Genomic DNA, 25,938 nt, shown 5'->3' on the forward strand with positions numbered 1-25,938 from the left:
TAGTAAGCAGAGATAAAGATAAAAGAAAATATCTTTATGGTCTTGAGGTAGGTAAACTATTTCTAAATTTGAAAAAACTAATAAACCCTAAAAGACCAACAGATTTTACTACACATTGATAAAAACTTAAACCTTCTGCAATACAAAATAATCACTAATAACATTAAAATATAACTTGGAAACTGGGTACAACTATTTGTAACATATATGACAAACTTTTCTTATCTTTATTATGCAAAATGCTTTTATAAATCAATAACAAAATGAGATTAGGAGATATAGAAGACAAATCATAACAAAAAAACTATGAATAGTCAATATTAAAATTTCTAAATATTCTCAAAAATGCAAATTAAAATAATCAGGTGCTTTTTATTTACCAGTTTTGCAAAGACTGAATATATCCTGTGTTGGATCTAAAGGGGGAAAAGCAATCTTTTTTAGGGAGCTGTATACAAGGTCTGTCAAGAAAAAGTTCAGCCACTGTTAATGTAATGAGAACAGTTTGCACAACACTGATGTAACCTGGCAGGCAAGGAGAGTGGACTAAAATTTGCATGCATGAACAATGATGACTTAGCTCTACTAGTAAGTGGGGGCAGTAGATGCCATTGAAGGAGTATGTGTAGAGTGTGTATACTGTGTGGCCATCACATTCAAAATGACTGAGCAAGTAGAGCAAGAAATGTACGTCAACTTCTGTGTTAAGCTTGGACATTCTTCTGTGGAAACTATTTAGATGTTTCAGAAGGCCTCAGCTATGGGCAACTGGTGGTTGGCAGCTTCATCATGACAATGTGCCTGCTTATACATCACGTCTTGTGCAGAATTTTTTGGCAAAACATCAAATCACCCAGGTGACACAGCCCAGATTTGGTGACCTGCAATTTCTGACTCTTCCCCAAAACAAAATCACCTTTGAAAGGGAGGAGATTTCAGACCATCAATGAGATTCAGGAAAATACAACAGGGCACCTGATGGCAATTGGAAGAACTGTGTGAGGTTCCAAAGTGCCTACTTTGAAGAAGACTGAGGCATCATTGTCCTATGTACAGTGTTTCTTGTATCTTACATCTTTGTCAATAAAATGTCTCTGTTTTTCATATTACATGGATGGATGCCTTCCGGACAGACCTCATATGTCAACATCTGACACATGTCAGATCCTTTAAAATCAGAATACATTCTTTAAAAACCAATCTAATGTTAGCGAGTTATTTATTCTAAAAAATAATTTTTAAAAAATTAGGCAAAGGTATAAGAATTAGCCTATTTATATTTGTTGCAGTATTGAGCAACATCAAAAATGTAATCAAGTCATTAATTAAGGGTATACTCATACAAAATAATATATAGCAATTTAAAAGGTTGAGGTAGATCAATATAACAAGGAAATACATTATGTAGTACAATGCCAATTATGAAAAGAAATGTTTATGTTGGCATATGAAAGTCTAGAAGGATATACAAATACTAAACACTGGCATTGTTAGAAGTGGAATTATAGGAAAGAATATTAGACACATCCTTTCTTTTTCCATATAATTATGTATTTTTAAATATTTCATACTTTTTAAATAATTAGAAAAAATAATAAAGGTCTATCTTTTTGGAAAAGGAAAGAAAAAAACTTGGTTGGAATATTAAAAGAGACCTCTAGTTTTTTCCTTTTGGCATTTTACACATCAAAGAATACATTCTGGAGACCAAATATTACATACTGTTCTTTCCAATTACAAGTAAGAAAAATCACTCTAAGATGAAACTGTAACTTGTCATTGGGGCATCAGATAGTGTGCAGTGAAAAAACTTTGTAAACCACAACAAAAAGATCTTCATGATGCTTAGGAAATTTTTCTTCTATTCTGCACCTATTTCCAGACATCCTCCAATGAAAATGATCACAGGAAGAAATAATAAATAGAAATAATCTACCATTTAAACAGCTACTGCAGAATTGAACTTTTCGAACAGTAACAATTAGTGATAGACTTTTGTAGATGCATTTTTTAGTGGACCTAGAAGAGGACTCAGGAAGTATGGAGTATTGGTAGGTAAAAGGCACTTTTGAAAAACATATATAATTAGACTTATTGTGTGACTAGGTTAACTAGACTAATGTAATAGGCTATGTTAACTAGACTTACTGTAGTGATCATTTCACAATAAATATAAATATCAAATCATTATTTTGTACACCTGAAAAAATGTTATATGTCAATTATACTTCAATAAAAATAATACTATAAAATAAAAATAAATAAAAATATACACCAAGGATATTTGTAACTTAATTTTGTCTAAAAGAATCAGACTGGTTATTAAGAAGTACCATTTACTTTTGCAAATAGGTAGCTTCTAGGGTTCAACTGGGGGTGTGGTGGGGCAAAGAGAAGAGCTATCTGAGTACCACTTCCATATATCTCTGTTGCTCCCTCTAGGAGTTGCAAACATCTTCCAGAAGTTATGATGCCCACTGTTGTTCTCATAGTAATAGGCCTTACGGTCTACTACAGATGCCCAAAAGAAACTAATTCTGTAAAGTTAAAGAACAATACTAAATATAGAAGGAGATAGTAATGGAACAATAACACGGGAAATAAAAGGGACTATCGGTTATTTCTTACCTTTGCATGTTCCATTTATATCAGGATGGAGACTGAACTCAGATCTAAGAGATGTGTCTTGATCAAAGAGCAACCTTTCAAATACCAAAATGAAGGTATAGATTGTTATCATGTTTCCTAAATACAGATTAAGAATTTAATGGTCAGGTTTGTTTTTTTTTTTAACAGGTTGCTGTCAATTTTATTTTATAGTGGTTTCAGGTGTACAGTTTACTAGTTAGACAATCATATCCTTTACGAGTGTTCCCCTGCATATTTCCAGTGCCCATCTGGCACCACACATAGGTATTGCAATATTATTGACCATATTCTCTATGCTTTACTTTACATTCCCATGACTATTTTGTAACTACCAGTGTACACTTCTTAATCCCTTCACCTTTTTACCCAGTCCCCTAAACTCCCTTGCCTCTGGCATCCATCTGTATCTATAAGTCTGTTTCAATTTTGTTTGTTCATTCCTTTTGTTCTTTAGATTTCACATATAAGTGAAATCATATGGTATTTATCTTTCTCTGACTGATATATCTCACTAAGCATAATACCCTCTAGGTCCAACCACACTCTCACAACAACAAACAATCCAATTAAAAAATGGGCAGAGGATCTGAATAGACACTTTTCCAAAGAGGATACGCAGATGGCCGACAGACATATGAAAAGATGCTCAACATCACTAATCGTCAAAGAAATGAAAACTAACACCATAATGAGATATCACCTGATTGTCAGACTGGCTATCATCAATAAATCCACAAATCCACTTTGAGCCTTGCAGCAAAATAAAGTGTGACTCATTAGCTTCTTGCTGTCACTTCTCTATCTTTCTGCCTCCTTTCAGAAAATCTGTACTTAGGAATAATGTGATTGAGAACCTGGAAAAGGAATGTTGTGTGCTCAGAACCAGTAATCAGTCTGGCTGCCACCCAGCAACAATCTCACATATGCCCTGAGAAATATAAAACAGAGCTTCCAGCCAAGATGAAGTGTAGGTAGATACGCTTTGCTCCTCAAACAACTAAAAGAAGGAAACAACCAATTTAAAAACAAAAAACCACCAGAACTGCCAGAAAATTGAACTGTATGTATGCCCTACAACCAAGGAGTTAAAGAAGAAACATTCATCCAGACTGGTAGGAGGGGCAGAGACAGGGTGGAGAGAATGCTTGGCAAGGCAGCAGCTGATGGACCAGGTGGGTGAAGTGGCAGCGGGCAGACCAGACGGTCCCACATTTGTGTGTGGATAAATCGGGAGGAACCACTGGGAAGTGAGACAGACTGCACAACCAAGGGTTCCAGCACTGGGGGAAAAAAGCCTCAAAACCTCTGACTGTAAAAACCTGTGGGGACAGTGGGAGCAGGAGAAACTCCCAGTCTCACAGAAGAGTCTGTTAAAGGGGCCCACAGGATCCTAGAATGTACACAAACCCACCCGCCCAGGAATCAGCACCAGAAGACTGCAATCCACTTTGGGGTAGCAGGGGAAGTGACTGAAAGTGGGGTGAGAGCCAAACAGAGAGGGCATTGCCCCCTCTCTGACCCCTCCCTCATATGTAGCACTACAATGCAGTGACATGGGTTGCCCCACCCTGGCGAATACCTAACACTCTGCCCCCTACAATGTAACAGGTGTGCCGAGACAAAGAAATACGGCCCAAATGAAAGAACAGATCAAAACTCCTGAGAAAGAACTAGTGACAAGAAGATAGCCAACCCATCAGATGCAGAGTTCAAAACATTAGTAGTCAGGATGCTCAGAGAAATGAGTGAGTATGGACACAAAATAAAAGAAGTGAAGGCTATACAAAGTGAAATAAAGAAAAATATACAGGAACCAACAGTGTAGGAAAGAAAACCAGGACTCAAATCAATGATTTGGAACAGAAGGAAGAAATAAACATTCAAGTAGAACAGAATGAAGAAACAAGAATTCAAAAAAAAATGAGGAGAGACTTAGGAACCTCTGGGACAATTTTAACCCTTCCAACATCCAGATCATAGGGGTGCCAGAAGGAGAAGAGGAAAAGCAAAAAACTGAAAACTTATTTGAACAAATAATGAAAGAAAACTCCCCCAGGGAGGAACTAGACATGCAAGTCCAGGACACTTAGAGAGTCCCAAAGAAGTTGGACCAAGGAGGAACATGTCAAGACACATCATCATTAAGTTACCCAAGATTAAAGATAAGGAGAGAATTTTAAAAGCATCAAGAGAAAAGGAGACAGTTACCTACAAAGGAGTTCCCATAAGACTATCAGCTGACTTCTCAAAAGAGACCTTCCAGGCAAGAAGGGGATAGAGAGAAATATTCAAAGTCATGAAAGGCAAGGACCTACATCCAAGGTGACTATCCAGCAAAGCTATCATTTAGAATGCAGATAAAGTGCTTCTCGGATAAGGTCAAGTTAAAGGAGTTTATCATCACCAAGCCCTCACTGTATGAAATGTTAAAAAGACTTATCTAAAAAAAAAAGAAGACCAAAAACTATGAAGAGTAAAATGACAACTAACTCACAATTATCAACAAATGAACCTAAAAGAGTAAAAACAAAAACAAACAAAACAACTAGAATAGGAATGGAATCACAGAAATGGAGATCACATGGAGGGCTAACAGTGGGGAGGGGGAGAATCACAGAAAAAGTACAGGGAATAAGAAGCATAACTAGTAGGTACAAAATAGATGGGGAGGTTAAGAATGGTACAGGAAATGGAGAAGCCAAAGAACTTATATGCATGACCCATGGACATGAACTAAGGGTGCAGTGGTCAGGAGATGCTGGAGAGGGGGGTAGGTTCAGAGTGCAAGGGAATAAAGGGGAGAAAAAATAGGACAACTGTATCAGCATAATCAATCAAATAGAATAAAAATGAAATAAAATAAATCCACAAATGACAGGTGCTGGTGAGGATGTAGAGAAAAGGGAACCCTCATGCACTATTGGTGGGAATGCAGATTGGTGCAAGCACTATGGAAAACATGGTGAAGTTTCTTCAAAAAATTAAAAATGGAACTGCCTTATGACCCAGTGATTTCACTGCTAAAAATTTATCTGAAGAAACATGAAATATTAATTTGAAAGAATATATGCACTCCTATGTTCACTGTAGCGTTATTTACAATAGCCAAGATCTGAAAACCTGCCAGGTGCCCATCGATAGACGAGTGGATGAAAAAGTGGTGATACATACATACAATGGAGTACAACTTGACCATAAAAAAATGAAACCTTAACTGTCATTTTTATTATATCTAAACTTGCTATAATTCTTAGTCATACCACTGTTAATATGTTGGGATGTTACTTCTGAGATTAGGTTACAAAAAGACAATGGCTTCCATCTTGTCGCCCTCTCCCAGTCTCTTCCCTCTTCCCTCTCATGGAAGCTGGCTCACCATGTTGTGAAGTGCCCTGTGGAGAAGCCTCTGTGGCAAGAAGCTGAGAGAGGCCTCCAGTCAAGAGGTGAACTAAGGCCAGAAAGGTAATGATTCTGGAAAATACCATGTAGAAAGTGGATCCTTCTCATGAAGCCTTGAGCTGAATGCACCCTCAGGAGTCTCTGAGCATGACTTAAGCAACTCCTGGATTCCTGACCCTCAGAAACCAAGATGGTAAATGCTTATTGTTTTAAGATGCTAAGTTTTGAAGTTGTTACACAGCAATGAAAAACTAATAAACAGATGGTAGTCACATTTCCCCAACTGCCTCCATTTACAGTTGTTTCGTTCAAATCAGGATCCAAACAAGGTATACACATTGAATTTAGTTGCTAAGTCTCTTAAGTCTTCTTAAATCTACAAATTACTCCCAATCTCCCCCACTCCTTTGCAATTCATTGTTTTAGAAACTGGGTTGTTTTTCCTGTAGGGTTTTCTACATTTTGGATTTACTGATTGCATGTCTATCAACATGTTCCTGTGTCCTGTATATCTCCTGTAAACTGCTTATTCATCTAATTCAAGTACAGTTTGGAGAAGCATATGTGTACTTTCTATAGGAAATTTAAAAAGGTGTGTGTTGGGAAAGGCAGTCTTTTTAAAAAAATATTTTATTTATTTATCTTTAGAGGGGGAGGGAAGGAGTGAAATATCAATGTATGGATGCCTCTAGTGAGTTCCTTGCTGGGAACTGGCCTGAAACCCAGGCATGTGCCCAAGAACATAATATTCAAAATATACAGGATATAGTCCAGAATAACTCAACATGCAAAGAATAGGAAAACCCAACTAATTCTTGAGAGAAAATATAATTAACAGATGTCTCCTACCCCCTTAAATGTTGGAATTACAAAGACTTTAAAGCAGCTTTTAAAATTGTTATTTTTGAGATAAAGTTGAATATGCATCAAATGGATGAAAACACTGTTCCCAGTAGACAAATAAAAAGTTTAAGAGAACCAGATGGAAATGCAAAATTCACTGGATGAGGTCAACAACAGAATGGAGAGGACCAAGGACAGAGTAAGTAAACCTAAAGGCAGAACAACAGAAACTATACAGTCTGAAGAATTAAAATAATTAATAAAAAGCCTCAGGCATCTGGGAGGCCATATCAAAAAGTCAAACATTTATGTCATGTAATGTCCTAGAAGAAGAAATTGGTACAGAAAAAAATATATGTGAAGAAATTATGACAGAAAACTTTCCAAGTTTGGTGAAAGACATAAATTTGCAAATTCAAGATCAGTGAACCTAAAACAGTAAAAGCACAAAGAAAATCATGCCCAGACACATCATATAATCAAACTGCTAAGAACCAAAGATGGATCGGGGGGAAGAAAGTAGAGAGACAAAAAGATAATATATTACAAATATAGAAACAATAATTTAAATTGGGTGGGGGGTTTGACTACAAAGGGGCAGCACAAGGGATTTTTTTTGGAGTGATGGAACAGTTCTGGACTTTGATTGTGGTGTTTGTTACATGATTCCATGTATTAGTCCAAATGTCCCCTGGACACCAACTAGAGCAAATATCACTGTACATGCACACATACACAACTAAGCCAGAAACCTGGGTATTGTCCTCCATATCTAATTAACCACGATCTCTTGCCAAACACACTTTCTAAAGATTTCTCAAGTTTTCCCTTTTCCCTCCATTCGCACTGTGTCTTCCTAGCTGAGCTTTCATCATTCCACTCTGTCACTACTTTGATCCCCAAAACTAACCTCTGTAAGTAACCTCTGTAGCCTTGTTTTGCGAAAGGTGACCCCTTCTCCTAACTTGAACCTGGAACTTGTCAGAAATGCCAAATCACAAACCTCACCACAGAACTCCCGAATTGGAACCCACATTTTAACAGAATTCTGCAGTGATTTATAAGGGCATTAAAATTTGAAAAGTCTAGCCTAGGGCATGCTAAAAGGAAAAAAAGAACTGGTTATGTTGCTCCTCCACTTAAGCACCCTACCTGGACAAAAGCAGGACCCAGGAGGCCTTACAAGACCTCTCCCTACCTTCCTGTCCAGGCCCATCTTTCACCCGTCCCCACCTCGCCGGTTAGCACTTCACTTAGACTTAAACTGTACATTCCAACACAGGTATCACAGTATGTCCCACGCTACACATTTACCCTCGCAATTCCCTGATCTCAGAGTACCTGTTCCTCACCTGGCTAATTTCTAACCCATCTTCAAGGCTCTACTCAGAAGTCAGCCCTAACAAACTCTGAAGGCCACCTAGGTTGGGATAAAAGACCCTCTGTGCGCCTAAGCCAGCCTGGGCACACTTCCGTGCCTGGACTGCCCACATGATATCGACATTATCTGTTTAGGAGTCTCTCCTGGCCTGCAGGTTTCTCAAAGGCAGCGGCCTTATCTCTTCCCTGAATCGAGCACTGAAAGCTTGGTATTTTCAACAAGGTGTTGATGGACTAAACTACCAACTTTTTTATTCTTATAAAATTAGCCGTTGCCAATTTGGTAGTCACCAATCCTCCCACCACACATTCTTTTCCTGAGAGAAATTATGTTAACCATCTCCTAGACCTGAGTTGCGAGCTGTCTGAAACAAAATGCATTTGAGGTTTTTGGACCTAACACGTTTTGGCCCGTGCAAAAGGACGTACATCCCCAGGCTAAGGGCAAAGGCTTTTTTTTTTTTAAATGCCATAAAGCCAGCTACTATAAAGCTCATTTTGTCCTAAACTGGGGGGTTGTGGCCTTGTTTATTTACAAGTTCTTAGCTCGGGCCTGGCTGCCTCACAAGACCTATGTTAGACCAGTAATAATAATGTCTTCGTATATCTGAGGGCGCTCGCGCCTGTGTCCAGGCCTAACGGCGGTCACTTTCTCCCAGCGGTAACGGCGATCACCTTCTCCAGGGCAGCTCCTCTTCTTCCGGGTCACTCTCTGTCACCGACCCCTCTATCACGGTTTCATCGCTGTCCCAGTCTGAAGCCTGGGCGCCTTCCTCCATCTTCACGTCACACGTGGACATCTTTCTACTCTCCCTCTCCAACTCTCCCCTTGCCGCAGAAAACAAACAAAACGCTCTAAGCGTTGGAGTAAGTCGTGAGTTAAAAATATAATTCGCGGCAAAGGCCGGACGTTACACCGGGGGCTGAAGAGGTAGAGGACCACGAATGTCGTCGCGGGGTAGGCGCCCCGCACGGTGACCACGCCGCACGCCACCGCACGCCGTCGCCGGCAGGGGGAGCCGCGCGCCGCGTCTTGGTCTCAGCTGCAGGAGCCGCCGGCCCCGCCCGCCGGCCCCGCCCACCGGCCCCGCCCGCCGGCCGGCCCCGCCCTCCCGCAACTCCCCCAGCCGTTGGGAGTTGCCGGAAGGCGCCGGCTGCGCGCGCTCGTCCGCTCTGGTTTTCCGGGTAGTGGTGGGCTCGGCCCGCTAAAGCGAAGCGCAGCTTTCGGATATTATCAGCATTCTGTTGGTTGGCTGGGCAGTGTGGGGCCGCGAGGACCGACCGCAGGCCTAACTCGCTTAGAGCCTTTGCAGGGAGCGAGTCCTGGGTCACAACACCTCGGCGTACCTGGTGTTCGAGACCCAGACCCGGAAACAACTGTCAGTTCCTGCTGGACCCAGCAGCCCGGCTCTGAATCCGGCTTGCGGAAGCCAGAATGTTACCTGAGACCCCAAAGTGTTTTTGCAGTGTACCCCAAACTGCCATTCTCCTTAATTCCTGTGACACCCCCTCCCGAAGTGTAACCTGAGGTGGACAAAACAAGCACATTCGCCAGAAGCCTTTAGGTCATCACCTAATGCAATTGAGGTGCATTGTATGTAGTATTTGTATTTTAACTTCAACTCTCAGGTTACTCTGTAATATAGATTGTGTAGGAAAGGCAGGATAAATGCCTTCTTTTTCCCATGTATTAATTTTTAGAATAATAGTGGTGCCTAGCCAATTATTATTTTTAAATGAATCTCTAGGTCTTCATGTATTCGCCTAATTTCAATCTGTTTGGAAATTTTAAATTGAAACTAATTGAAAACAAAGCCAAGTGACCTCCACCTGCCCTATGAGAGGAATAGGACGAGTGTTTATTTAATATTCATCTTGGATTCCCCAGCATCTAGCACATATTGGGTCTTTAAAGATTTGTGAGAAAATGGATGGAACTGGGCCTGACTCCCTCATTCACTGCTCTTAGATATGTGGAGTGGTTTTATCATTATTCTTATCATTTTACTATTTAGATCATATTTTTTTCTAAAAGAATGTCTCCATTTTTGAGAAAATGAAGGAGGGTCTTTTTGGGAAAAGTTTTAAAATACTTATTAGTAAAACACTATAACTTTATTTAGGGGGTTTTATTTAGATGGAAAATAGATGTTGGATTTACTATCGGAGGTTCATGTTGTATAATATTTATGATAATTCAGATCTTCTATGAAAGTCTCATCTCTCACAATTCTGGGATCTAAAGTAACCTTGAGAGTATATAAATGATTTGAAGCTATAGGCAGGAAATCATTTTAATTCAAAAGCAACAGGTATAGTATAACCACAAAACAATAAGACTTGTTTTCCAAAATCCACTTTTTTTTCAAAATCCACTCTTTTAAACAAATCTGATTACATTCACCGTGTACATACTCTACTTCCTAGTGCTCAAGCTTCGTTTCATATCACTCTCCCATTTCTCCCCAATGCCAGGCACATAGGCCACCTTTTTGTTCTGGGATGTCTCAGAGCCTTTGCACTTATGATAACACTTTAGGTCTAAATTCAAACATCAACTCCTCCGAGAGGCCATCTTTAACTGTGTTCTCTATCTCAGCAACCTTTTTTTCTTTCAGGCACACATTACTCTCTGAATTATTTCATTCATTCATATACTTGTTTATTGTCTGCCTCATCCATTAGATGGCAGGCCGATAAGGGAAGGGCCCTTAAAATGGGAGCTGTAGGTGGGGAAAAGGTAATGTGCAAGCAGTACTTCAAATCATTAATGTATAATTTACATAAATAAATACATAATAAAAATACAAATTTAAATTGATTTTGGACTGATGGGATTGCTAGATTTACACATGGTAATGGGATCATCTTTATGCACCACTAAAACAGCTTTCTAAACATATTAGCAGTTATGTCAATGTAGAAAAAAAAGATACAAAAATCCTAGCCACAAAGGTCAATCAGAATTTTAATGTAGTAAATGCAATTCAATAATTTTGAATACATAAGAGGTCTGTCCAGAAAGTATCCAGCCATGCACTATGAAAAATAGAAACATTTACTGAAGATACACAATATAGGAAACATTGTACATAGGTCAATGATGTCTCAGTCCCCTTCAGAGTAGGCACCTTGGGACCTCACACAGTTCTCCTAATCACCATCATTTCCCTAAATAGTACTGGGTTTACTATCGGAATCATATTTTCCTAAATATCACAGTCATATTTTCCTAAATATCATTGATGGTCTGAAATCTCCTCCCTTTCAAAGATGATTTTAATTTGGGGAAAGGCCAGAAGCCACAAAGTACCAAATCTGGGCTGTACCAGGGCTGAGTCTCCTGGGTGATTTTGTTTCACCAAAAATCTCTGCAGGAGATGTGATACATTTGATCGGATGTATCATTGTGATGAAGTTGCCATTCACCACTTCCCCATAGCTGCAGCCTTCTGAGTCATCCAAATAGTTCCCAGCAGAGGAATGTTCAAGCTTAACACAATATTTGATGCAGATTCATTCATTTTGCTCAGTCATTTTGAATGTGATGGCCACACAGTACACTGCTTACTCAACAGTGTGTACCACCCGCACTGACTAGTACAGTGAGGTCATCATTGTTCATACATATGCATTCCAGTCCCCTCTCTTGGCTGACAGGTTATATCAATGTTGTGCAAACCATTCTCATTATATTAACAATGGCTGAACTCTTCACAGACAGATCTCGTGTGTGTGTGTGTGTGTGTGTGTGTGTGTGTGTAACCACCACTTAAAACAAGATAATTTCTATCTTTCCTGCCTTTCCTCAATATTTACCCCCAGCAAACATTTTCTGATTTTTTTATCATGTAGAGTAGTTTTTCAATTACCACTGGAATCATACTGTATGCATCTTTTTAAACTGCCTTCTTTTACTGATTTAAGTTTTCAGATTAACCCATGTTATTGTATCAATTCACTCCTCTTTGTTGCTAATTCATTGTATAAACATACCAGCTTTGCTTAGTCCATTTTCCTGTTTATAGGCATTTGAGTTCTGTCCAGTTTGGAGGCTATTAGAAATAAGGCTGCCATAAACCCTGCAGTTGAAGTGCTTTTATGGATGCATGTTTTCATTTCTCTTAGGTAAATACCTGAAGAGTGAAACTGCTGGGTCACAGGGTGGATGTATGTTTTACTTTATAAAAAGCTGCTTTTCAGTGCTCCAAACGGAGCATCGCTCTCACCATCAATGTATGAAAGCTCCATTTGCTCCATATCTTCACAAACATTTGATACTGTCCATCGTTAGTGTGTTAGCCATTCTGGTGGGTATGAAATAGTATCTCATCCTACTGGCTAGCGATGCCGGACTTCTGTGTGCTTTTTGGCTATTTATATACTTTTATAAAGTGTCTAAATTTTTTTCCCACTTTTCAACTGGGCTCTTTATATTTTTATTGTTGATTACTAGGTGTCCTTTACATATTCTGGATATGAGGCTGTGTCAGATATATGTATCATAAAATTTTTTTATTAGTTTCTGGTTTGCCTACTCATTTTCTTAATGATTTTTTGATCAGCAAAAAGGATTATGGCCAGTTTATTCATTTTCTATTTCATGGTTAGTGTTTATGTTAGTTTCCTGGAGCTGCCATACAAATGATCACACACTGGGTGGCTTAAAATGACAGAAGTTTATTATCACCCAATTCTGGCTAGGCCATGCAGGTTCTAGAGGAGAATCTATTCCACATCTTTTTCTTAGCTTCTGGTTTTGCTGACAATTCTTGGTGAAATGTAAAAGAATAATTAGTAAGTGATGAGTTTTTGTATCTATTGCCTTTATTTTTAATGTGATTTGTTCAATAATAACTTCATATATTATTAAATAGTGACTGCATTTAATAAGTGACTTGCAAATTCTTGAAAATTTAACAGTCAGCTCTTACTAACTAGTAGAAGCTGGCTCCAGTACACCTTTGACACCACTCTGGTAAGGACTTTCCTGCCCTGCCCCCACCCCCGGTCTTCCTGTCTGCCTCACACTGCAGTCCTGGAGGGTTAGACTTTGTCCTTAGCTAAGGGGACAAGGAGAACCAGAAAATAAATAACAATATGTACGACTCAGACGATCGCGGTTCGGTTCTCAGTCAGAGCACATGCCTGGGTTGCAGGCCAGTTCCCTGCAGGCCAGTTCCCAGCAGGGGACGCACGAAAGGCAACCACACATTGTTGTTTCTCTCCCTCTCTCCTTCCCTTCCCCTCTAAAGATAAATAAATAAAATCTTTAAAAAAAAACAACAATATGTAGAATAAGTTTTGGAACTCTCAGTTCTTTGAGTATCCTACTTGGGGAAAGTGAGTTAGTCCTTCATTTAACAATATGAACATTATATTAGGAAGGCTGTGTAAAAAGAGGAAGGCTGCAGGGTGACAAGCAAGAAAGAAAAACAAGGTAAAATGAATGTTCAAGGAGAAAGGTGACAAAACAAAATAATGGCCACTCTACTTGGGTTTATATTAATGGTGACTGCATTTACTGTGCATAATGTACCTCAGCCAAGGCTTGCCAACACTGGTTGACTGTTGCATCTTTAATCATGTAACTGGCTTGTTAAGTGACTAACTGGACGTCAATTTGAACTGCCATAAAAAAATCATGTTATTTTTTTCTTTATTAGGATGCACTACAACTGAAGAGCCAATGCTTTATGGCATTTTGTGTCTGTGCCACGATGCCCAGTATTTCTACCTGGAATGTCTCTTCTTCCCTCTTCTCTGTCTGGAAAACTGCTCCATCTTCCCTCATCTCATTTAATGCTTTCCTCTACTCAGCCATACCTCCCCCTTCATAATCCTGGTTTACACTGTGATATTTTAAACTAAAGGACACATGTCCACATTTTTTCATACTACAGATGATAGGAGAAGAGACCAACCCTCACCTAATAGTGTAAATATGCTTCATCAATATTTAACTCTGGCAGTTGCCATTCATGAGGGAACATGCCATGACTTTTAAAAATAAGTGGAAGTGCCAAGTCAAAATAAAGTCTAACCTTTTCAACACAATGTATTAGAACAATAGGATATTTGTATGGAGAAACAAAGATGAACCTTGTCCCCTCTCTCATTACATGCACAAGAAATAAAGTGAGGTAAATCACAGACCAAGAATCCTATTCTTCAGAGATTCTACTCCTAGCAAAGTATCAGCACATTGGTACCCGGCACGTGTACATCATTCATAATAGCCCCAAAATGTAGACAACCTAATTACCAAATGTTCTTCAGGGGAAAAGATAGATAACTTGTGGTGTGTTGTATAATGGGCTATCTTACACGCTGACAAAAGGAATGAACGTGTATCAGCATGGAAGAGTTTTAGAAACCAGTCTTTTGAAGTTTAAAAACAAAGAAAACTAGCCCTGGCTGGTGTAGCTCAGTGGATTAAGCACGGGCCTGTGAAGCAGAAGGTCGCAGGTTCGATTCCCAGTCAGGGCACATGCCTGGGTTGCAGGCCAGGTCCCCAGTAGGGGACACATGAAAGGCAACCACACATTGATGTTTCTCTCCCACTCTTTCTCCTTCCCTTCCCCTCTCTCTAAAAATAAATAAATAAAATATTTTAAAAAAACAAAGAAAACTAAACAATATATTATTTAGGACCCATTCACATGCAGTAAAACTCAAAAGGATAATTTAAAAAGAAAGCTCAGGGTCGTAATGACCTTTCTGGGAGAGGCAGAGGAACAGTGTGGAGGGGAGTTCAGAGGGAACCCAAAAGAACTGGGAATGTTCTGTGTCTTGAATTGTGTAGTGCACCACCGCTGACTATTTTGTTATTATGTTTTGTAGCTGCCACAGGATGTATGTGTGTATACATGTGGAACATATACAATATATAGTCAAAAGTATATATATATACCATATATATGAAATCTGTTTTAAAAGGGTTAGGAAAAATGTGCTAAAATGCTTATCCTGAGTGGTACAGTTCTGGGTAATTTTATTCATTATAATTTTCTACATTTTCCTAACTGCTTAAATGGTAAGGTAATACTTTTCATAATCAGAAAAAAAAAGCAACTTTATAGATTAAAAATTTTAGGATACCTAGGATGTCTGTACTGTTTTTTGAAACCTGACTGGAAACTTCAGGCAACTTTTAGCTGACCTGGGAGGAATAAATCTCTAAAGAGTTAAGATTGCTATTTAGCTGAAAAGTAGATGTCACAGTGCTAACACACAAGTTTCAACTCTGCCAATGGTGCCTTTAAATACTCAGTCCTCTTTAGTCAGTTTTACTTTGTCTATCTTTTAAAGATGTATTTCCATTTTCTGTGTTGAGGCTTTTATCTTAACTATTTCTGACAGCTCTAGGTTCCTCTGAGCTCCAGTTTAGTAACTCAGAAGCCTTGGATGAGAAAATGAAGGTTGCTTTTTCCACAAGCCTTTAGCAACATCTAGCAAATATTCAAAGATGAGGACAAGGCAAACCTTTTCCTACATAATTTAAAGAGCAACAGCTTTGACAGCATATCTGACTTAGCAAAGAAAAGGTCTTAAATCCTCAAGACAAATATGATATCTCCGGTGATTAAATCACTTTACACACATCGGTGTGTATATAAGCCCTTCAAACATATCTGGCATTTCCTCATTTAGCCTGCTGTGAACTTAAACAACAGTCATTGCTACATTATATAATGAGTGTTTTCATGGAGAACTATATGTAACAGGGCCCAAGCAAGAGACCAGAGCGGTGTCAAAACCTCACAAGCAAAAACAAAGAACTTGGGTAGAATGGCATCTGTAAGAAACAGGAGTTTCCAGGAATATAAGCAGAAAGGAAGAAAGAAGAGAGAACAAAAGGGAAGGGGCTTGGGAAGGAACACAGGAAGAAGAGAAGAGTGGTACCTTCATGGTAATAGCACTCCAGTCATTGTTCTCTTAACCAAAAGTAGGGTTTTTTGGCCATGGTGAGAAACATGGCAAGAAATACGGACAATCCCATCCTGGGACAAAGAAGGATGGGGGAGAGACATTCTCTCTCCCCCTCTTTCCATGTCAAGACATCACACGTTTGAATGTAATTTTGAATCTTGATCAGAGGGTGATGATGGAGGGGGGTATTTTTAGAGTCCTTTCATTGGTTCCTGATGCCTTGTATCAGCACAGCTTGCGTGATCCCCCTCAGTTATGGCACACACCTTAAGTTTTCTGGTAGAGCACATAAAAATATATAATTAGCTCTCATGTGTTAACTAATAAGGACTAATCACCCAGAAGAAGGACTCAACAGTTAGTATTTTTAGTAAGCATCCCACATGATTTTATACAAAATTCTAGTCTAAACGTGGAAAAGTTGCTCAAGAGAATAAACAATGTTTGTCTTAATTTCAACATTTATTCAGGTCAAAGTGAAGGTAGGTGTTTATTGCACCATACATTTGTAGAGTTTGTGCAAATATTGCAAGTCATATTTATTGCATGATAAAGAAACTGGCTGTGATTGTATCATTTGTGTATCTATCTGGAGTCAGCTGATTATGAAACCCACCTTCTCCAAGTCATGCCAGCTCAGAGTAGAGCTAAGGTAATTTCAAACAGGAGTCCTCTGTTCAACAGTCCATGGTAAAATGGGTGAATGCCCTTCCTCCATCGATTCAGATACCTTCTAACACACCATAGGAAGTCATCTGGGGTGCTTCTCTGTTCTCCGAATCTGCCTGTGCAACTGGTTGAAGAACACTTGGCCATTACTTAACATTGCCTGCCACTGTGGGTTCCACTCCTGGTTTCTGGGGCCTTCTCAGGCTCCTGGTGTTGGCTGCACAGATCCCCCAAACACCGTGACCTGTCCTCTTGTCTTCTACACTTCACCCTACTTATACTTCCTAGACTCCAGAGTAGCACTGAGGTGAAAGTGGCACTGATTCTTTTCCTTTCTCACTTTTCTTCAAGTCCTTCCAAAGAGCAAGGTCAGCACATATCCTGCCTATTTCATAATTACCCCTTCCCACGGGGCCTAATTCTTTCAGACCAACCTCTGGTGGCCTAACTCCTTAGGTTAAGAATGACTTTTTTCCCAGGAATTTCTTCAGTTCTCAAGGCCCTCTGCTCCACCACATTAAGACTTGCTTGGCCCTGGCTGGTGTAGCTCAGTGGATTGAGTGCAGGCCTGTGATCACGGTTCGATTCCCAGTCAGGGCACATGCCTGGGTTGCAGGCCAGTTCCCAGCTGGGGACTCATGAGAGGCAACCATACATTGATATTTCTCTCCTTCTCTCCTTCCCTTCCCCTCTAAAGATAAATAAATTAAAAATCTAAAAAAAGTGTTAAGAAATGTTAAAAAAAAAAGAGAGACTTGTTTGAACCAGTAGTGTAAAGATGCTCCCATTCTGGGGCCAGCACTGCATGGAATATTCTAAAGCAGTTAAAGCAAAGAGTGGAGGCATAGTTTGTCTGAATGCTGTCGAATGGCCAGGTTGTAGAAAATCTGGGAAATATTGTTTGGAAATGTTCTAAGATAGAGTTATAGTCATTGCTACTGAGCAAGAACATGCCAATTACTGTGTATACACACCCTACCTCTCAAAAGCCCTACAAAGTAAGTCACCTGACGTTACAGGTTAGGAGAGGGGTTCAGCGAAGTGAGGCAGTTTGCCCCAAATCATAGAAGTAGTAAGTGAGCGAAGGGCAATGAGGAGACAGAGAACAGATCTGCTCCCAGTTCCAGCTTAACAGTCAGTGCCTGGAGCTGAGCACTGACAGATTTAGACTTTGATGCAAAAGGGCTCTGAGATCCCATTGGACCAAGAGTGCTGTTTGAAGGAATGTGGGTATTCAAATCAGACAGATGGATTATTGAAAAAGAAATTGAAAATATGAATCTTTCTCTTTGCTTAGTTACCATCAGTTCAATGAAATCACAGACTTTGAGATACTGCATAGCTATTGGGTAGAAATAATTAAGTTACCATTTCTGAAAATCCAGAATTAAAATGTTGATTATTAATCATGTTTTAAATTTCTGTATCTGTGGAGTACAGACTTTTTCAATAAATTTAAACTGATCTGAAATGAAACACCAGTAATGTTTAGGTCCATCTAATAGTGAAAGAACATTCTCTTTTATACAAGTGCTAATCTAAAAGCTAGGATACACTTTAAAAAACATGTATGATACTGAGAATTGAGTAGTATATCAAAACTGAGAAGAGCTCTGAATTATTATAATCCAAGGTTCTGATAAACTTTGTGTCAAGATATTGAAATGTGGCACCCCAGAATATTCCACATTGGCTGAAGGATTATTTTGAGCTGAAGGCAACTGAAAAAAAGCAGATACAGAAAAGCTCTGTTCTCCTTCATTTGCTTAAAAGCAGGACATAAATTTGCAAAGCTGCTCCCCTTTCCTCTTGAAGAGGGAAAATTCTCACATTCTACTTTAAAAATACTCTGACACCTGATGTGTGTGTTGGCAGGGAAGGGGGGTTCCCACAACACGATTCTCAGACACCAGCTGGGTGTCCTACGATTTAACCCAGTTCTGACACTATCTGCCTGGAGAGAGGGTCAGGTCCCCCAGGTTAAGTAAGACTCAGTCCCGTAAAACTGCCCCTCCTCAGACACCACTCGCAAGGCCAGGTTGTTGCCTGTGCTTTTCACCAACAGGCTATAAATCAGAGGTCCCCAGGACCCCCTCCTCAAGTGTGATCATTTACTAGTATTGCTTACAGAACTCAGGAAAACAGTTTACTCACTAGATCACTGTTTATTGTAAAAGAATACAACTCAGAAACAGCTCCATGGAAGAGAGCATAGGGCAAGGTGTGTGGGGAGCAGCACGGAGCTCCCATACCTGTCCGGTGCGCCACCCAGCCAGCACCTGCACGTGCTCACCAACAAGCTGGAGGCTCACTGAATTCTATCATGTAGGAGTCGTTCCTGTCATTAATTAATTCATTGGCCACTGGTGATTGATTCAACCTTCAGCCTCTCCCCCTCCCTGTAAATTTAGGGATGGAGCTGAGAGTTCTAATCCTCTAGTCACATAGTTGGTTCCTCCAGCCATCAGCCCTTATCTAGTGGCTTTCCAAAAGCTACTTCACTAACATAAACTCAGGTGTAGTCCAGGGACTTGTTATGAATAACAAAATAATTATTTCAGGAACTGGAGCAATTTGATGACCAAAGACCAAACATTATAACAAAAGATGCTCCCATTACTCTAATAATTTAGGAAATTATAAGGATCTGGAGAGCTGTGACCCAGAAGCCATGGACAAAGACCAAAATATACATATTGTTTATTTTATCACAGTATCACATCTCTCTACCTGGAAGAACAGGAATCAAACATCATAGACAACTCTAGACTCTTATCAGCCTAGAGACTTGCAGAGAAATCTACATAGCAAACTTTACTAACTAGTACTTCTCTTCCATTAGTTCCCCCAATATTTACCTTCCCAGTTTGCTGTTCAAGAAATGCAATTTTTCCCCTTTGTCTTATCATTTCTTTAAATGTTTATTGTTCTTGTGTGAAGATGCTACTAGAGCTCAAACACTAACCACCCCTTTGAGTTACTCATCACTGAGTTCTCACATGGATGCTCAATGCACATGAACTTCCGTTTGTTAATCTCTCTTTCCTTAGTCTAATTTACAGGGCCTCAGAGAACCTAGAAGGGTAGAGGAAAAGGAGTTCTTCCTCTCCCACAATATGAATATTCAGACTTTTAAAATGTGAAACATAGCCCTGGCTGGTGTAGCTCAGTGGAATAGGGCATGGGCCTGTGAAGCAAGGGGTCTCCGGTTCGATTCCCAGTCGGGGCACATGCCTGGGTTGCAGGCCAGGTCCCCAGTGGGTGACACATGAGAGGCAACCACACATTGATGTTTCTCTACCTTTCCTTCTCCTTCCCTTCCCCTCTCGCTAAAAATAAATAAATAAAATTTAAAAATGTGAAACATAATTGTATGTGTTTTTCCCCTTTCTGGACAATTAAAATGGAATTAAAATATTTACACCTCACCTCCTGGGAAGACTTGAAAATTAGACCACCAACCATGCCATCTGTACACTGTATTATGTGTCCATTACCCCAAAGCAAGTATCCATCCACCACCATTTATTGCTCTCATATTCTCTTCCACCTTCCCCCACTCTCACTCCCCCCCAGCACTCTTCACACTGTTGTCCAGTACGTATTGTTGACAAAGATTATTTTCCTAGAGAGCAGCCCACATCACCTTCAGGCATCAAGCCCGGGGAATCAAAGCTCTGCACCCTCCACCAAAACATGACTTGAGCCCACTAGAGTAAATCTCAACACTTGGATGGAAGCTACAAGTAACTACTCTTACTCTTCTTGCTAAACTTGAATCTGAGAACTTTTGAGGATAGAGGACCCACAACTATCTTGTCACCATTAGGAAACAACTGGAGATGGCTAGGGCTGTACTTGGAGCCCCCCCCCCCGCCCCTCCCCAATTAGGCCAGCATAGCAGAAGGCAGAGCAGAGAATTAGGGAAAAGTGAAGACTGGGATATCTTTGGAGGCCTGAATGTAGCTGAGTTGAAGTCAGCTCTACCTCCTGAACTTTTCAGTACAGCAAATCAACAAATTCCTTTTTTGAGGCAAGCCAGTTTGTACTGGATTTAACAACCCAGAGTCCCAGCAGATATATATTTTATAAATTTGTTTTCACTATGATCACTGCTTCTTGGTGACTCATAGGAACTTGAGCCTCAGAAAAGTTTTTAAAAATTTGTGAAATGAAATACTGTTGGTTGGTGGAGCTGAAATGGCACATAAACCTTGTGACTCCATAGGTAATGCTCTCTCTTTTTTCTGTAAATTATCTGAATAGGTAATACAATAATGGCTCAAAACTCATAACACGTAAAATGTCTAACAATCTGCCCCATCTGCACTGTTTCCCGCTCCCCATTGGGGGTTTCTTACGTATCTCTCCTGTATATAGATTTATACACTCTCTTTTTACACACACAAAGGATATTACATACTGTGTTCAGCACTTTTTAAAACCTTAACATATGCTGTAGTCCTGGCTAGTGTGGCTCAGTGAATTGAGTGCTGACCTGCAACCCAAAAGGTCACTGGTTCGATTCCCTGTCAGGGAACATGCCTGGGTTGTGGGCCAGGTCTCTGGTTGGGGGCATGGGAGAGACAGCTATTTGATGTTTCTCATACATGGATGTTTCTCTCCCTCTCTTTCTCCACCCCTTCCCTCTCTCTGAAAAGAAATTTAAATAAATAATATATATATATATATACACACACACACACACACACACACACACACATACGAGACCTTGCCATATTAGTAACAATAACAAAAGAAAACACATACAGTGATTACTTTGTGCCAGGCACTGTTCTTAAATGCTTTATATAAATTAATCATTTATTTTATTATTATCACATTGGTTCTACTGATAGGTACTTCTTAGTATCCTTATTTTATAGGTGAGGAAACTAAGGCGTAGAAAAATAAGTAGTGAGGCTGGTGTGAAAGCAGGTAATCAAATCCCAGAATTCAGGGACTAATTCGCTCTGCTTAACTAATTGGTAATACTCTTTAGCACATAGGAAACTCCTTTTAACAGTCACATAGTATTCTTTAGTGTGAATGTAACACGATATATTACTGATAAACATAATCCCTAGAAATGGGTTATTGCCAATAATATAGTATTACAAAAAACAAGCAGTGCATAATCTTGTACACCAATCATTTTATATACAGATACAGTGGTACCTCCATATTCGTCATTAATTCATTCCAATGAGTGCCAAGCAAGCACTAAATGCTGATACATTTTTTCTCATCAAAATGCAACAAGTACCACGTTTGATGAGTTCTGAAGCTGACATGTACTGAGGTACCACTGTCGAACTTTGAGTAGATTCCCAGTGGTGGAACTTCTGGGTAAAAGGGTACATGCATTCAAGATTTTGACATATATCATTAAATTGCTCTCCATAAGAGTTACAACAATTTACACCAATGTACTTTACACCACCACCAACATATGAGAGTGCCTATTCCTCCATTGCTTTGCTGTTATAGAGTTTTGTCTAACTTTCAGATTTTTACCAATCAAATAGCTGAACAATATTACTTCAGGTGTAGTTTAAAAATTGTTTTATCATTGAAGAAAAGTGCACAAATCAGAGATGTAGAAAGCTTCACAAAATGACATATTAGAAACCAACTTCAGAGATGGAACTTTCCAGGGCCCAGGAGCCCCTTCTCACACCCTAGTCCCTCTCGGACTCTCATAAAAGCACTGTTGTGACTTCTGACAAGAGACACTTGTTTGATTGTTTTGAAACTTCATGTAAGTTAAGTCATACAGTATACTACTTTGTGTTGGCTACTTTGAGTTCAGAATTATGTTTGTCAAATTTATTTACATTATTGTATGTATTGTAGCTCATTTATTCTTATTGCTGTAGAGTATTTTATTGTGTAAATATCATTTACAAATTATTTCTCCATTTTACTATTTGTGGAAATTTGGGTAGTTTCCAATTTTGGTTTATTAAATATATTCTCATGCTTACATTTTGTTGTACAGATTCCAAACTTCTGTTACACATAAATATACGATTGCCTGGTTATAAAATATGCATATGTTAAGCTTTAGTAGATAGTACCAAATAGTTTTTCAGAAAAATTTTACCAATTTATGCTCCCACTGACATCATATCAGAGTTCCTGTTGTTTCAAAGCTTTGCCAACACTTGCTACTGCTTATCTTTTTAAAATATGTGGGTTCTCCTGAAACACCAATCCAAAAGAACCTATGCACCCCAATGTTCATAGCAGCACAATTTACGATAGCCAAGAGTTGGAAGCAACCTAGATGCCCATAGGTAAATGACTGGATCAAAAAGCTATGGTGCATTTACACAATGGAATTCTATGCTGCAGAAAGGAAGAACAAGCTCCTACCTTTTGCAACATCATGGATGGAACTGGAAAGCATTATGCTGAGTGAAATAAGCCAGGTGTTGAAGGACAAATACCATGTGATCTCACCTTTAACAGGAAGCTAAACAACAAAACAAACAAGCAAGCAAAATATAACCAAAGACAGTGAAATAGAGAACAGGCTGACAGTGACCAGAAGGGAGAGGGGAGAGAATCATAGGGGAAAAGGGGATGGAGTCACATGAATAAGTATAAAGGACACATGGAGAATAATTAAGGTGGGGGGCGGAAATGGGAGGGAGGTGGGGAGCACTGGGGGGGGCAGGGCTGGGAATATAAGACAGAAAACTGTACTTGAATAAGAATTAAATAAATAAATAAATAAATAAATAAATAAAATATGTGGGTTTCTATCAAGATAACAATGGCATATTTCATAGAACTAGTAGACCACAGTAATCAAAACACCACGGTACTGGCATAAAAACAGACATATAGATCAATGGAACATAAGAAATCTGAGGTAAACATTTTTCCTCTTACGTTTTCGTGTCTGGGATGTGAAGAACTCTTTCTTTCTATGTAAAGTTTAGCAACTAGCCCTGGCTGGTGTGGCTCAGTGAATTGAGCACAGGCCTGTGAACCAAAGGGTCGCCAGTTCAATTTCCAGTCAAGGGCATATGCCAGGTCTCCAGTTGGGAGTGTGCAAGAGGCAACCACACATTGACATTTCTCTCCCTTTCTCGTCCCCATGTCCCCTTTCTCTAAAAATAAATAAATAAAGTCCTTAAAAAATAAAATAAAGTTTAGCAACTAAACCAGACAATGTCTTGATTACAATTATTCTTCTTCTATTTTTTCTAATCCATTGCATGCCCTTTCATCTGGCAAATCAATAGGTTGAGTTCATAAATATGTTTTTCTACTGTCTTTGGATGCTTTTGAAAACTTACACAGATGTAGAGGGAATGATAATGGAATCCTATCTATCCATCATCCAGCATCACTATTTATCATCATCCTACTATTTTGTTTCTGAATACTTGTTTTGTTTTATTTGGAAAGTTGTTTACTTCAAAGATAGCAACTTATCCTTATTTTAGCTAATACATATTTATATTCTATTATCTAACTGCTTTAATAGATTTTTTTACTCTCTGTATATTTTTAATTTTTCTAAAGATTTTGCTCATTTATTTTTATAGAGAGGGGGAAGAAGGGAGAAAGAGGAGAGAAACATCAATGTGTGGATGCCTCTCATGAGCCCCCCACTGGAGACCTGGTCTGCAACCCAGGCATGTGCCCTGACCAGGAATCAAACCAGTGACCCTTTGGTTGGCACTCAATCCACTGAGCCACACAAGCCAGGGTGCTCTATATTTTCTATGGTCTCTCAAACCTTTCTCTTTGTCAGTGATTCTATATTTAACCCTGTCTAGTCAGTTCTTTGATACTTATAATTTATTAATTTTATAGTGGTACTATAAATTCTAAAAAATAAATTTATAGTGGTACTATAGTGGTACTGTTTTAGAACTTGATTCATTTATGAAGCACTACAATTTCCTTTTTTAGTACATTCTGTGTTTTACCATCTAGTCTTTAAATTTTTGTTTTACTTGATTTACATTATTATTATTTTTTAATCCTCATTGTTAGAGCTTATTCAGTGAAGAGGGACCTACCAGGATGTTCTAAGTATCCCAATGACTGTGAAGCTGTTAGGGATATATAGTTGGGCCCACATTTCTAGAGTAAAATCAGCAGGCCCTCTCCCAGACCAGAAGAAGAATCTGGACTCCACCTACACCTGTGAATTCTTAAAAGCCCTCAAATACCTGTTCAAGAAGAAGAAGCCTTAAAGATAAGTCCATATGAGACCTCTTCTTGCTAACAATCTGCACCTTTGCTGCTCCTTGGGTCAATAACTCTCTCTTCCAAATTACCCAGGATTTTCTCTGGGGTAATACATTTAACAATTGCTGGGTTTGCTGTTGCCAACCACAAATATAGTGGGCGACCTGATAGAGAAACAAGTCAGTCATGCCAACTTCAGACCCAGACCTGGGCAAAGACAGAGAATCTGGGCAGCATTAGAAGGAATATTCCTAACAGCACTTTGGGCCAAATGAACTAACACACAATCCAAGCCTCAAAGCACTCTTGCAAGCCCATAAACCCAAGCAAAATTTTAAGTAAATTACTTATTGGCCTATGAGAATACCCTAGCTGATACTTCTTGATCATTTCATCAGGGCAAATGGAAACAAGCGCTGACAAAATATTGCAGCAAGCAACGTGGCTAAAGGGATTGTATACCAGGAACCCCAATCCTATCTGGAAGACTGTTAAGGGATACATTCCCTCAGTAACTTGATTTCTACCTGTGTTGGGACTTATTAATCTTTGGCCCTTGCATCTTTAACCTGTTGGTTAAATTTACATCTTCCAGACTTGCCGTATCAGGATGATGATGCTCCATGGTTTTCAATCAATCCCTAGTGAATCTGACACCAACACCTTACAGCAGCACCCAGCATCCATGCCGAACTCAGGAATTTCTCCCCAACCACTAGATAAGATAGGGCAAGCATTTCAGGGTCTACTGTCCCATTCCAGCAGGAACTAGATACAGAAGATTGACCATCCTTCGTCGGCAACCCCCAAAAAGAATTTTTGAAAATCATGTCTCTCAGAGTGAATTTGATG

The 25,938-nt window shown here is 39.3% G+C and overlaps 1 protein-coding gene across 1 annotated transcript in view; it reads right to left on the reverse strand.

Annotated features, from left to right (window-relative positions):
• ANKRD31 (ankyrin repeat domain 31) overlaps nt 1-9,200 on the reverse strand; it is a 126,137-nt gene extending 116,937 nt beyond the window's left edge. Inside the window, 2 exon segments of the mRNA XM_037032396.1 lie at nt 2,629-2,702; nt 8,947-9,200. Coding sequence (XP_036888291.1) covers nt 2,629-2,702; nt 8,947-9,071 — 199 coding nt within the window. The 5' untranslated portion in view covers nt 9,072-9,200.
• Between the last annotated feature and the right edge of the window lie 16,738 nt (nt 9,201-25,938).

The sequence above is a fragment of the Sturnira hondurensis genome, unplaced genomic scaffold, assembly GCF_014824575.4.
Source record: "Sturnira hondurensis isolate 20B ecotype Veracruz unplaced genomic scaffold, ASM1482457v3 Scaffold0021354, whole genome shotgun sequence".
Lineage (NCBI taxonomy): Eukaryota > Metazoa > Chordata > Mammalia > Chiroptera > Phyllostomidae > Sturnira > Sturnira hondurensis.